Source organism: Tachyglossus aculeatus, unplaced genomic scaffold (genome assembly GCF_015852505.1).
Source record: "Tachyglossus aculeatus isolate mTacAcu1 unplaced genomic scaffold, mTacAcu1.pri scaffold_131_arrow_ctg1, whole genome shotgun sequence".
NCBI classification, from domain to species: domain Eukaryota; kingdom Metazoa; phylum Chordata; class Mammalia; order Monotremata; family Tachyglossidae; genus Tachyglossus; species Tachyglossus aculeatus.
In genome coordinates this window covers 618,524-632,993 of record NW_024044860.1, presented here as the reverse complement: position 1 = coordinate 632,993, position 14,470 = coordinate 618,524, and the positions used below count along the sequence as shown (strand labels likewise).

Here is a 14,470-nt window from a genome sequence, read left to right as displayed (position 1 = left end):
TATCGGGGCTGGATAATCGAGAGTCGGGGCTGATGATCTAGAGTCGGGCCGGATAATCGAAAGTTGCGGGGCGGGGGGGCCGGGTAATGGAGGGTCGGGGGTGGGCAGGACAGATAATCCAGAGTTGGGAGCGGGTAATCGAGTCGGGGCAGAGGGGCCGGATAATCGAAAGTCAGGGGGCGGGGGGGGGCGGGGATGGACAGGACGGATAATCCAGAGTTGGGAGCGGGTAATCGAGTCGGGGCGGAGGAGCCGGTTAACAATAACAATAATAATAATAATTTTGGTATTTGTTCAGTGCTTACTATGTGCTAAGCGCTGGATGATCGGGGGGGTGGGGTGGGGGGTACTAAAGGGCCAGATAATCGAGAGTCGGGGCGGATGATGGAGAGTCGGGCCGGATAATCCAAAGTTTGGGGGCGGGAGGGCCGGATAACGGAGGGCCGGACAGGAGGGGCCGGATAATAATAAAAATGATACTAATAACGACAACATTTATTAAGCGCTTACTATGTGCAAAGCACTGCTGAGCGCTGAATCGAAAGTCGGAGGGGGTGGGAGGGCCGGATAATGGAGAGAAAGGGCGGATAATCCAGAGTGCAGGGGGGCGGATAATGGAGAGTCAGGGGGCGGAGGGGCCGGATAATCGGAGGGTGGCCCTAAAGGGCCGGATAATCGAGAGTTGGGGCGGATGATAATACTAATAACGATGGCATTTAGTAAGTGCTTACTATGTGCAAAGCACTGTGCCGAGCGCTGAATCGAAAGTCCGGGGTGGGGTGGGGGGGCCCGGATAACTGAGGGTTGGGGCTGGATGGGCCGGATAATGGAGAGAAAGAGCGGATAATTCAGAATCCAGGGGACGGATAATGGAGAGTCAGGGGGCAGAGGGGCCGGATAATCGGAGGGTGGCCCTAAAGGGCCAGATATAATCGAGAGTTGGGGCGAGTGATCGAGGGGCCGGATAATAATAACAATAATACTAATAATGATGGCATTTATTAAGCGCTTACTATGTGCAAAGCCCTGTGCTGAGCGCTGAATCGAAAGTCCGGGGGGGGTGGAAGAGCCGGATAACGGAGGGTCGGGGCTGGACGGGCCGGATAATGGAGAGAAAGAGCGGATAATCCAGAATCCAGGGGGCGGATAATGGAGAGTCAGGGGACGGCTAATCGGAGGGTGGCCCTAAAGGGCCGGATAATCGAGAGTTGGGGCGGATGATCGAGTCGGAGGAGGGGGCCGGTTAATAATATTAATAATGATGGCATTTATGAAGCGCTTACTATGTGCCAAGCACTGTGCCGAGCGCTGAATCGAAAGTCCGGGAGGGCCGGATGACAGAGGGTCGGGGCTGGACGGGCCGGATAATGGAGAGGAGGGGTGGATAATCCAGAGTCCGGGGGCAGAAGGGGCCGGATAATAATAATACTAATGATGATGGCGTTTATTAAGCGCTTACTATGTGCAAAGCACTGTGCCAAGCGCTGAATCGAAAGTCCGGGAGGGCCGGGGCTGGACGGACCGGATAATGGAGAGAAGGGGCGGATAATCCAGAGTCTGAGGGCAGAAGGGGCCGGATAATAATAATACTAATAATGATGGCGTTTATGAAGCGCTTACTATGTGCAAAGCACTGTGCCGAGCGCTGAATCCAAAGTCCGGGGGGGGGGGGGGGGGGGGGAGGGCCGGATAACGGAGGGTCGGGGCTGGACAGGCCGGATAATGGAGAAAAAGGGCGGATAATCCAGAGTCTGGGGGCACAGGGGGCCGGATATTAATAATAATAATAATAATGATGGCATTTATTAAGCGCTTACTATGTGCAAAGCACTGTGCTGAGCGCTGAATTGAAAGTCCGGGGGGGGTGGGAGGGCCGGATAATGGAGAGAAGGGGCGGATAATCCAGAGTCCGGGGGCAGAAGGGGCCGGATAATCATAATAATAATGATGATGGCATTTATTAAGCGCTTACTATGTGCAAAGCACTGTGCCGAGCGCTGAATTGAAAGTCCGGGGGGGGTGGGAGGGCCGGATAATGGAGAGAAGGGGCGGATAATCCAGAGTCCGGGGGCAGAAGGGGCCGGATAACAGAGAGTTTGGGGGCGGGGGCTGGATAATGGGGAGCCGAGGGGCCGTCTATGACATTCTCTCTCTCTCTCTCTCTCCCCGTGTCTCTCCCCTCGCCCCCGTCTCTCCCCGTCTCTGTGCCCCCTCCGTATCTCTCCTCCTCGTCTCTGTCTCTCTCCCATCTCCATCTCTGGGCCGCCGTCCTTGTCTCTGTCTCTCTCCTCGTCCTCTCCCTGTCTCTGTCTCTCCCCATCTCTGTCTCTCCCCCCTACGTCTCTCCCTCTCACCCCCGTATCTGTCTCTCTCCATCTCTGGTCCTCCCCTGTCTCTCACTGTCTCTGTCCCCTCTCCGTATCTCTCCTCCTCGTCTCTGTCTCTCCCCCGTCTCCATCTCTGGGCCGCTGTCCTTGTCTCTCTCCTCCCGGGGTGTGTCTCTCCTCATCCTCACCCCGTCTCTGTCTCTCTCCCGTCTCCATCTCTGAGCCGCCGTCCTTGTCTCTGTCTCTCTCCTCCCGGGGTGTGTCTCTCCTCATCCTCTCCCTGTCTCTGTCTCCCACTCCCATCTCTCCCCGCCTCTGTCTCTCCCCATCTCTGTCTCTCCCCCCTACATCTCTCCATCTCTGTCTCTCACCCCCATCTCTGTCTCTCCCCATTCTTCAACCCTGTCTCTCCTCTCCCCGTCTCCATCTCTCACCCCTACGTCTCTCCATCTCTGTCTCTCGTCCCCATCTCTGTCTCTCCCCGATCTCCCACCGTCTCTCCCGATCTCCCACCGTCTCTCCCCTCCCCGATCTCTGACTCCATCTCTCCCCATCTCCGTCTCTCCGTCTCTGTCTCTCATCCCCATCTCTGTCTCTCCCCATTCCTCAACCATATCTCTCCCCTCCCCGATCTCTCCATCTGTCTCTCCCCCCTATGTCTCCCCATCTCCGTCTCCCCCCCACGTCTCCGTCTCTGTCTCTCGTCCCCATCTCTGTCTCTCCCCATTCCTCAACCGTATCTCTCCCCTCCCGATCTCTGACTGTCTCTCTCCATCTCTGTCTCTCCCCGTCTCTGTCTCTCCCCAATCTCCCACCCCGTCTCTCCCCCTCACCCCTACGTCTCTCCATCTCTGTCTCTCCCCGGTCTGACCCCGTCTCTCCCCATCTCCCCCCCCTGCATCTCTCCGTCTCTGTCTCTCACCCCCATCTCTGTCCCCATTCCTCAACCGTATCTCTCCCCTCCCCAATCTCTAACTGTCTCTCCCCATTTGTCTCTCCCGTCTCTGTCTCTCCCCATCTCTGTCACCCCTACGTCTCTCCATCTCTCATCCCCATCTCTGTCTCTCCTCGATCTCTCACCCCTACATCTCTCCATGTCTGTCTCTCTTGCCCGTCTCCCCCGATCTCTGACCCCATCTCCGTCTCTCGCCCTGCATCTCTCCGTCTCTGTCTCTCATCCCCATCTCTGTCTCTCCCCATTCCTCAACCGTATCTCTCCCCTCCCCAATCTCTGACTCCGTCTCTCCCCCCCTGCATCTCTCCGTCTCTGTCTCTCACCCCCATCTCTGTCCCCATTCCTCAACCGTATCTCTCCCCTCCCCAATCTCTAACTGTCTCTCCCCATTTGTCTCTCCCGTCTCTGTCTCTCCCCATCTCTGTCCCTCACCCCTGCATCGCTCCGTCTTTCTCTCATCCCCATCTCTGTCTCTCCCCGATCTCTCCCCCCTACATCTCTCCATGTCTGTCTCTCTTGCCCGTCTCCCCCGATCTCTGACTCCGTCTCTCCCCGTCTCCGTCTCTCCCCCTGCATCTCTCCGTCTCTGTCTCTCATCCCCATCTCTGTCTCTCCCCATTCTCCAACCGTATCTCTCCCCTCCCCGATCTCTAACTGTCTCTCCCCATCTCTGTCTCTCCCCATCTCTGTCTCTCCCCATGTCTCTCACCCCTACGTGTCTCCATCTCTGTCTCTCATGCCCATCTTCGTCTCTCCCCGATCTCTCCCCTCCCCAATCTCTGACTGACTCCATCTCTCCCCATCTCTGTCTCTCACCCCTACGTCTCTCCATCTCTCTCTCATCCCCATCTCTGTCTCTCCCCTCCCCGATCTCTGACTCCATCTCTCCCCATCTCCGTCTCTCCCCCCTACGTCTCTCCATCTCTGTCTCTCCCCATCTCTGTCTCTCACCCCTGCATCTCTCCATCTCTGTCTCTCACCCCATCTCTGTCTCTCCCCATTCTCCAACCGGATCTCTCCCCTCCCCGATCTCTGACTGTCTCTCCCCATCTCTGTCTCTCCCTGTCTCTCTCTCCCCGATCTCCCACCCCGTCTCTCCCCTCCCCGATCTCTGACTCCGTCTCTCCCCATCTCCGTCTCTCACCCCTACGTCTCCCCATCTCCGTCTCTCCCCCGCATCTCTCCGTCTCTGTCTCCCATCCCCATCTCTGTCTCTCCCCCTTCTCCAACTGTATCTCTCCCCTCCCCAATCTCTGACTTTGTCTCTCTCCATCTCTGTCTCTCCCCATCTCTCCCTCCCCAATCTCTGACTCCGTCTCTCCCCATCTCCGTCTCTCACCCCTATGTCTCTCCATCTCTGTCTCTCACCCCTATGTCTCTCCATCTCTCTCATCCCCATCTCCGTCTCTCCCCGATCTCCCACCCCGTCTCTCCCCTCCCCGATCTCTGACTCCGTCTCTCCCCGTCTCTCCCCCTGCGTCTCTCCATCTCTCTCTCCCCGATCTCTGACTCCGTCTCTCCCCATCTCTGTCTCTCCCCCCTGCGTCTCTCCGTCTCTGTCTCTCATCCCCCATCTCTGTCTCTCCCCATTCCCCAACCGTATCTCTCCCCTCCCCGATCTCTGACTCCGTCTCTCCCCATCTCTGTCTCTCCCCGATCTCCCACCCCGTCTCTCCCCTCCCCGATCTCCCTCCCCGTCTTTGTCTCTCACCCCTACGTCTCTCCATCTCTCTCCCCATCTCCGTCTCTCCCCCCTGCATCTCTCCGTCTCTGCCTCTCGTCCCCATCTCTGTCTCTCCCCCTTCTCCAACCGTGTCTCTCCCCTCCCCGATCTCTGACTTTGTCTCTCTCCATCTCTGTCCCTCCCCGATTTTTGACTCCGTCTCTCCCCGTCTCTGTCTCTCACCCCTACGTCTCTCCATCTCTGTCTCTCCCCGTCTCTGTCTCTTCACCCCTATGTCTCCCCATCTCTGTCTCTCCCCGATCTCTGACTCCGTCTCTCCCCATCTCCGTCTCTGTTTCTCACCCCCATCTCTGTCTCTCCCCATTCCTCAACCATATCTCTCCCCTCCCCGATCTCTGACTCCGTCTCTCCCCATCTCCGTCTCCCCCCACGTCTCCGTCTCTGTCTCTCATCCCCATCTCTGTCTCTCCCCATTCCTCAACCGTATCTCTCCCCTCCCCGATCTCTAACTGTCTCTCTCCATCTCTGTCTCTCCCCATCTCTGTTTCTCCCCAATCTCCCACCCTGTCTCTCCCCCTCCCCCCTATGTCTCTCCATCTCTGTCTCTCATCCCGGTCTCCATCTCCCCCGAACTCTGACTCCATCTCTCCCCGTCTCTCTCTCCCCCCTACATCTCTCCATCTCTCTCTCGTCCCCGATCTCTGACTCCGTCTCTCCCCATCTCCGTCTCTCCCCCTACGTCTCTCCATCTCTGTCTCTCATCCCCATCTCTGTCTCTCCCCATTCTCCAACCGCATCTCTCCCCTTCCCGATCTCTGACTCCGTCTCTCCCCGTCCCTGTCTCTCACCCCTGCGTCTCTCCATCTCTCTCTCCCATCTCTGTCTCTCACCCCTGCATCTCTCCGTCTCTCGTCCCCATCTCTGTCTCTCCCCCTTCTCCAACCGTGTCTCTCCCCTCCCCGATCTCTGACTTTGTCCCTCTCCATCTCTGTCCCTCCCCGATTTTTGACTCCGTCTCTCCCCGTCTCTATCTCTCACCCCTACGTCTCTCCATCTCTGTCTCTTCACCCCTGTGTCTCCCCATCTCTGACTCCGTCTCTCCCCGTCTCCGTCTCTCTCCCCTACGTCTCTCCGTCTCTCTCACCCCCATCTCTGTCTCTCCCCATTCTTCAACCCCGTCTCTCCCCATCTCCATCTCTCACCCCTACGTCTCTCCATCTCTGTCTCTCCCCCCTATGTCTCTCCATCTGTCTCTCCCCATCTCCGTCTCTCATCCCTGCATCTCTCCGTCTCTGTCTCTCGTCCCCATCTCCGTCTCTCCCCCCGCATGTCTCTCCGTCCCTCTCTGATCCGCATCTCCGCCCCCCTTCCCCAACCGTATCTCTCCCGATCTCTGACTGTCTCTCCCCGCCTCTTGTCTCTCCCCCCGACGTCTCTCCCTGTCCGTGTGTCTCTGTGTGTCTCTGTGTGTCCCCGCAGCATCCGCGTGTCGGTGAGCGTGGAGCAGACGGAGGCGGAACTGGAGCGGGCGGCGCTCACCCTGCGCCGGGCCGCCGAGACCCTGCTCCCCTAGGGGACCCCCCCCCGTCTACACCACCCTCCGTCTACACCGCCCTCCGTCTACACCGCCCTCCGTCCCCCCCACCGACCCCTGGACTCGTCTACACTGCCGCTCAGGAAGACCCCCGCCCCGGGCTCCGTCTACACTGCCTCCGAGGGGGGGAGACCCCCGCTCTCATCGCTCCTTGGCGTCTACACCCTCATCGACACCCCCCCCCCCCCCCCTTGGGCGTCTTCTACACTGGCCTCCCCTCCTCGTCGACCCTCCCGCCCCCGGGCTCCGTCTACACCGGCCCAGGGGGAGACCCCCCCCCCATCCTCCCCGCCCCTTGGCGTCTACACCGGCCCCGGGGGAGACGCCCGCAGCCCTCCCCCCTCCTTGGGCGTCTACTACACTGGCGCTGGGGGAGACGGTCGCCCCTCCTCGTCGACCTCCGTGCCCCGTCTACACCGGCCCCCGGGGAGACCCCCCAGACCCTCATCGACCCCTCCCAGATCCGTCTACACCGGCCCTGGGGGAGACACCCCCCCCCTTGGCGTCTACAACAGCCCCCACGCAGGCTCCGTCTACACCAGACACCCCCACCCTCATCACGCCTTGGCGTCTACACCGGCCCAGGGGGAGACCCCCACCCCACCCCTCTTTGGGCGGCTTCCACACTGGCACTGGGGGAGACCCCTCGGGCTCCGTCTACACTGGCCCCGGGAGCCGTAGTGGACGCCGCCAGCTCGTCGCGGTGCCGGTGGTGGTGGTGGATCTCGGGTCGATAAAAAGGCACGTCGCCCGCATCCGTCTCCTCGTTTCGGGGCTGGGGGAGACGCCGGACCGCGGGGGCGGGGGAAACTGAGGCACGGAGCGCCGGCGGGAGGGACGCCGGGTCCCCCGGGGTCGGTCGCAGTCCGAGGGAGGGCAGGGGTCGGAGTCCCCGTTTCGTGGCGCGGGGAAACTGAGGCACGGGGCGCCGCGCTAAGCGTCGGGACGTCGGGTTGGCCGTCTAAAAGAGGGCGTCTAAAAGAGGATCCCCATTTTACGGGGGGGAAACTGAGGCGCGGAGCGCCGTGATAAGCGTCGGAAGGGATGCGGTCTAGGGGGGAGAGCCGGGGGGGGGTCGCCGTCCCCGTTTTACGGAGGGGAAACTGAGGCACGGAGTCTAAAGGAGAGGGAGAGCGGCGGTTGGAATGGCCATTTTATAGCGGGGGAAACTGAGGCACGGACCCATGAGGCCTTTTTGTGTGCCGAGCAGACGGTGAGGTCGGACGCGGCCCCCCCATGTTGCCGACTTGCCCTCCCCAAGCGCTCAGTACAGCGCTCTGCACGCAGGAAGCGCTCAATAAATACGATGGAAGGAATGAATGAAGGGAAGTGGGGGCGGGGATCGGACCCCCCCCCCCCCCCCGTTTTCCCAGAGAGGAGGAAGCGGGAATCCGTGCGGCGGAGCCCGCCGGGAGGGAAGAGCCCGGGCTTTGGAGTCCCGGGTCCTGGGTTCGAATCCCGGCCCCGCCGCTTGTCAGCTGGGTGACTTGGGGCGAGTCGCTTCGCTTCTCTGGGCCTCAGTTCCCTCGTCTGGAAAATGGGGGTGAAGACCGGGAGCCCCCCCGGGGGACCACCTCATCACCTTGCGACCGCCCCGGCGCTTAGAACAGTGCTTGGCACATGGTAAGCGCTTAATAAATGCCATCATTATTATTATTATTATTATTATCGTCAGCTGGGTGACTTTGGGCAAGTCATTTCCCTTCTCTGGGCCTCAGTTCCCTCATCTGGAAAATGGGGACGAAGACCGGGAGCCCCCCGGGGGACAACCCCATCACCTTGGAACCTCCCCGGCGCTTAGAACAGTGCTTGGCACGTAGTAAGCGCTTAATAAATGCCGCCATCGTTATTATTATTATTATTATTATTATTGTCAGCTGGGTGACTTTGGGCAAGTCATTTCCCTTCTCTGGGCCTCAGTTCCCTCATCTGCAAAATGGGGGTGAAGACTCAGCCCCCTGTGGGACAACCTCATCACCTTGTAACCTCCCCAGCGCTTAGCACAGTGCTTGGCACATAGTAAGTGCTTAATAAATGCCATTATTATTATTATTATTATTGTCAGCTGGGTGACTTTGGGCGAGTCACTTCCCTTCTCTGGGCCTCAGTTCCCTCATCTGGAAAATGGGGATGAAGACCGTGAGCCCCCCGGGGGACAACCCCATCACCTTGGAACCTCCCCAGCGCTTAGCACAGTGCTTGGCACATGGTAAGCGCTTAATAAATGCCATCATTATTATTATTGTTGTCAGCTGGGCGTCTTTGGGCAAGTCATTTCCCTTCTCTGGGCCTCAGTTCCCTCATCTGCAAAATGGGGATGAAGACTGAGCCCCCCGGGAGACAACCTCATCACCTTGTAAACTCCCCAGCGCTTAGAACAGTGCTTGGCACAGAGTAAGCGCTAAGTGCCATTATTATTATTATTGTCAGCTGGGCGTCTTTGGGGAAGTCATTTCCCTTCTCTGGGCCTCAGTTCCCTCATCTGTAAAATGGGGATGAAGAGCGTGGGACAACCTCATCACCTTGTGACCTCCCCAGTGCTTAGAACAGTGCTTGGCACATAGTAAGCGCGTAATAAATGCCATCATCATCATCATTATTAATATTATTGTCAGCTGGGTGACTTTGGGCAAGTCACTTCCCTTCTCTGGGCCTCAGTTCCCTCATCTGGAAAATGGGGATGAAGACCGAGCACCCCGGGGGACAACCCCATCACCTTGTAGCCTCCCCAGCGCTTAGAACAGTGCTTTGCACGTAGTAAGCGCTTAATAAATGCCATCATTATTATTATTATTGTCAGCTGGGTGTCTTTGGGCGAATCGCTTTGCTTTTCTGTGCCTCAGTTCCCTCATCTGGAAAATGGGGATGAAAACTGAGCCCCCCCAGTGGGACCACCCCATCACCTTGGAACCTCCCCAGTGCTTAGAACAGTGCTGGGCACATAGTAAGTGCTTAATAAATGCCACCATTATTATTATTAGTGTCAGCTGGGTGTCCTTGGGCGAGTCACTTCCCTTCTCTGGGCCTCAGTTCCCTCATCTGTCAAATGGGGATGAAGACCGGAAGCCCCACGTGGGACAACCCCATCACCTTGGAACCTCCCCGGCGCTTAGAACAGTGCTCTGCACGTAGTAAGCGCTTAATAAATGCCATCATTATTATTAGTATTATTATAAGAGGATGAGAAGAAGGGAAAGGGGAGGGAAGGAAGGAGGGAGAGAAGGATATATTAGAATAGTAATGATGGCATTTGTTAAGCGCTTACTACGTGCCGAGCACTGTGCTAAGCGCCGGGGGAGAGGCAAGGTGATGAGGTTGTCCCCCGTGGAGCTCACGGTCTTCATCCCCATTTGACAGAGGAGGAAACTGAGGCCCAGAGAATAATAATGGTATTTGTTGATAATAATGACGGCATTTATTCAGCGCTTACTATGTGCCAAGCACTGTTCTAAGCGCCGGGGAGGTTACAAGGTGATGGGGTTGTCCCCCGGGGGGGCTCACGGTCTTCATCCCCGTTTGACGGAGGAGGAAACTGAGGCCCAGAGAATAATAATGGTATTTGTTAATAATAATGACGGCATTTATTCAGCGCTTACTATGTGCAAAGCACTGTTCTAAGCGCCGGGGAGGTTACAAGGTGATGGGGTTGGCCCCCCGGGGGGCTCACGGTCTTCATCCCCGTTTGACAGGGGAGGGAACTGAGGCCCAGAGAAGGGAAGTGACTCGCCCAGGGTCCCACAGCTGACAAGGGGTGGAATTAGAACCCACGACCTCCGACTCCCAAGCCCGGGCTCTACCCACTGAGCCCCCGCTGCTTCTCGCAGGAAGAGGAGGGAGGGAAAAGGGAGAGGAAAAAAGAAGGGGAAGAGGAGGGAGAGAAGGGGAAGAGGCAGGGAGGAACAAGGAAGAGAAGAAGGGAAGGAGGAGGGAGAGAAGGAAAAGAGGGAGGGAGGAATAAGGAAGAGAAGAAGGGGAGGAGGAGGGAGAGAAGGGGAAGAGGGAGGGAGGAACAAGGAAGAGAAGAAGGGAAGGAGGAGGGAGAGAAGGGGAAGAGGGAGGGAGAAGAAGAGGAATCGGAAGGGGGAGAAGCAGGGATGGGAAGAGGAAGGGAGGGAGGGAGGGGAAAGAAAGAAGAAGGGAAAGAGGAGGGAGAGAATGGGAAGAGGAGGAGGGAGAGAACGGGAAGAGGAGGAGGGGAAGAAATGGGGAGAAGAAGAGAAGGGAGAGAAGCAGGGACCAGGTTAGGAAGAGAAGAAGGAGAGGAACAGAAGGGGAAGAAAGGGGGAGAAGAGGAGGAATCGGAAGAAAGGGGAAAGAAGCAGGGACGAGGGAAGGAAGAGAAGGGAGAAGAAGGGGAATCGGAAAAAGGGGGAGAGAAGCAGGGAAAAGAAGATGGAGAGAAGCAGGGCCCAGGGAAGGAAGAGAAGAAAAGAAGGAGGGGAAGAGGACGGAGAGAAGCAGAAGAAGGGGGAGAGAAGCAGGGAAAAGAAGATGGAGAGAAGCAGGGCCCAGGGAAGGAAGAGAAGAAAAGAAGGAGAGGAAGAGGACGGAGAGAAGCAGAAGAAGGGGGAGAGAAGCAGGGAAAAGAAGATGGAGAGAAGCAGGGCCCAGGGAAGGAAGAGAAGAAGGGGAAGAGGAAAAGGAGAGGAAGAGGACGGAGAGAAGCAGGGAAAAGAAGATGGAGAGAAGCAGGGCCCAGGGAAGGAAGAGAAGAAAAGAAGGAGAGGAAGAGGACGGAGAGAAGGGGAAGAAAGGGGGAGAGAAGCAGGGAAAAGAAGAAGGGGAAGAAGCAGGGAAGGAAGAGAAGAAGGGGAAGACGAAAAGGAGAGGAAGAGGGCGGAGAGAAGGGGGAGAGAAGCAGGGAAAAGAAGATGGAGAGAAGCAGGGACCAGGGAAGGAAGAGAAGGGGAAGAAGAAAAGGAGAGGAAGAGGACGGAGAGAAGGGGGAGAAGAAGGGGGAGAGAAGCAGGAACCAGGGAAGGAAGAGAAGAAGGGGAAGAGGAAAAGAAGGAGAGGAAGAGCACGGAGAGAAGGGGAAGAAGCAGGGAGCAGGGAAGGAAGAGAAGAAGGGGAAGAGGGAGGAAGAAGGGGACGAGGAGGGAGAGAAGGGGAAGAGGGAGGGAAAAGAAAGAAGGGAAGGGAGGGAGAAAAGGGGGAGAAGAAGAGGAGGGAGAGAAGCAGGGACCAGGGAAGGAAGAGGAAGTGAAGAAGGAGAGAACTGGAAGAAAGGGGGAGAAGGGGAAGAGGGAGGGAGGGAAAAGAAAGGAGAAGGGGAAGAGGAGGGAGAGAAGCGGGGACCAGGGAAGGAAGAGAAGTGGAAGAGGAAGTGAAGAAGGAGAGAACCGGAAGAAAGGGGGAGAAGGGGAAGAGGGAGGGAGGGAAAAGAAAGAGGAGAAGGGGAAGAGGAGGGAGAGAAGCGGGGACCAGGGAAGGAAGAGAAGTGGAAGAGGGAGTGAAGAAGGAGAGAACTGGAAGAAAGGGGGAGAAGGGGAAGAGGGAGGGAGGGAAAAGAAAGAGGAGAAGGGGAAGAGGAGGGAGAGAAGCGGGGACCAGGGAAGGAAGAGAAGAAGGAGCGGGAGAGGGAGGGAAAAGGAAGAGAAGAGGAGGAATCGGAAGAAGGGAAGGGAAGATGGAGAGAAGCAAGGACCAGGGAAGGAAGAGAGGAAGGGAAAGAGGAGGGGAAGAAAGGGAGAAGAAGAGGAGCAGGGACCAGGGAAGGAAGAGAAGAAGGAGCGGGAAAGGGGAAGAGAGGAGAAAGGAGGGAGGGAGCGGGAAGAAGGAAGGGGGGGAGGATGGAAGGGGAGAGGACAAAGAAAAGGGGGCGGGGCTTTGTGCGTCAAATGACGCATTGCCTGCGTGGGAGGGCGTGGCCTCCTGCGCCTGCGCGAGGGGCGTGGCCTCTCTGCCTGAGGGGGCGTGGCCCTTCTGCGTAAGGGGAGGTTCCTTCAGCGCCTGCGCGGGGGGCGGGGCCTTGTGCGTCAGGTGGCGGGGCCTTCGCGTAATGAGGCCCGTCCCGGGGGCGTGGCTCGTGCTCAGGGGCGTGACCCGCCTGCGTCACGGGGCGCCACATTCATTCATTCATTCATTCACTCATTCACTCATTCAATCAATCGTATTTATTGAGCGCTTACTGTGTGCAGAGCACTGGACTAAGCGCTTGGGAAGGACAAGTTCGCAACATACATGTCCTTCCTCTCCCCCTCGTCCCCCTCTCCATCCCCCCATCTTACCTCATCATCATCAGTCGTATTTATTGAGCGCTATGTGCAGAGCACTGTACTAAGCGCTTAGCACACTGTACTGTACCTCCTTCCCTTCCCCACACCTGTATATATGTTTGTACATATTTATTACTCTATTTATTTATTTATTTATTTTACTCATACATATCTATTCTATTTATTTTATTTTGTTAGTATGTCTGGTTTTGTTCTCTGTCTCCCCCTTCTAGACTGTGAGCCCACTGTTGGGTAGGGAGCGTCCCTATATGTTGCCAACTTGAACTTCCCAAGCGCTTAGTACAGTGCTGTGCACACAGTAAGCGCTCAGTAAATACGATTGATTTTTTTGTTGGGTAGGGACTGTCTCTATATGTCGCCAACTTGTACTTCCCAAGCGCTTAGTACAGTGCTCTGTACACAGTAAGCACTCAATAAAAACACGATTGATATAGAGACGACCCTTCCGCGCCTGCGCGGGGGGGGCGTGGCCCTATCCTGTCGGGACGTGGCCTGCGTGCGTAAGGGGGCGGGACCTTGTGCGTCAGAGGGCGTGGTCTGCCTACGTAATGAGGCGTGTCAGGGGCGGGGCTTGTGCTAGGGGGCGTGGCCCGCCTGCGTGGTTGGGCGGATCATTCATTCACTCATTCATTCATTCAATCGTATTTATTGGGCACTTACTGTGTGCAGAGCACGGCACTAAGCGCTTGGGAAGGACAAGTTGGCAATCAGTCAATCGTATGTATTAAGAATAATAATGATGGCATTTATTAAGCGCTGACTATGTGCAAAGCACTGTTCTAAGCGCTGGGGAGGTTACAAAGTGATCAGGTTGTCCCACAGGAGGCTCACAGTCTTAACCCCCATTTAACAGATGAGGTAACTGAGGCCCGGAGAAGTGAAGTGACTTGCCCAAAGTCACCCAGCTGACAATTGGCAGAGCTGGGATTTGAACCCATGACCTCTGACTCCAAAGCCCGCGCTCTTTCCATTGAGCCACGGACATGTGCAGAGCACTGTACTAAGCGCTTGGGAAGTACAAGCTGGCAACATATAGAGACAGTCCCTACACAACAGTGGGTTCACAGTCTAGAAGTCTAGGCAACATAGAGAGACCGTCCTTCCGCGCCTGCGCGTGCCTCGGGGGCGTGGTCTGCCGCCGTAAGGGGCGGGGCCTTTGTGCGTCCGATGACGTGTCTGCCTGCCTAGTGGGCGGGGCCTTCTGCGCCTGCGCGAGGAGGCGTGGTCCGGTCGTGTCGGGGGCGGAGCTTTGTGCGTCAGGGGCGGCCCTGCCGGCGTAAGGGGGCGTGGCTTCTGGGTCGCGGGGCGTGGTCTGTCTCTTTAGGGGGCGGTCTGCCTACGTAATGAGGAGCGTGCCGGAGGCGTGGCTCTCTCGTCAGCGCTTGCCCCGTCCACGTAATGAGGTGCTTGTCGGGGGGCGTGGCTCGTGCGTCGGGGGCGTGGTCTGTCTGCATAAGCAGGCGGGGCCTTCCACGCCTGCGCGAGGGGGCGTGGCCCTGTCCTGTAATGGGTGGGGCGCATGCGTCAGGGGCGTGTCCTGCCTACGTAATGAGGCGCGTGCTTGGGGCGTGGCTCGTGCGTGGGCGGCGTGTTTCGTGCGTATGCAGGCGGGGCATAACGCGCCTGCGCGAGGGGGCGTGTCCCGGTCCCCTCAGCTGTGGGGCGCATGCG

At 57.6% G+C, this 14,470-nt stretch overlaps 1 protein-coding gene across 1 annotated transcript in view; it reads left to right on the top strand.

Moving 5' to 3' along the window:
• SPTLC1 (serine palmitoyltransferase long chain base subunit 1) overlaps positions 1-6,617 on the top strand; it is a 51,119-nt gene extending 44,502 nt beyond the window's left edge. The window contains exon 15 of the mRNA XM_038742564.1: positions 6,446-6,617. Within this exon, the coding sequence (XP_038598492.1) occupies positions 6,446-6,539 (94 nt within the window). The 3' untranslated portion in view covers positions 6,540-6,617. The remainder of the gene's footprint in view (positions 1-6,445) is intronic.
• The last annotated feature ends 7,853 nt before the right edge of the window (positions 6,618-14,470 follow it).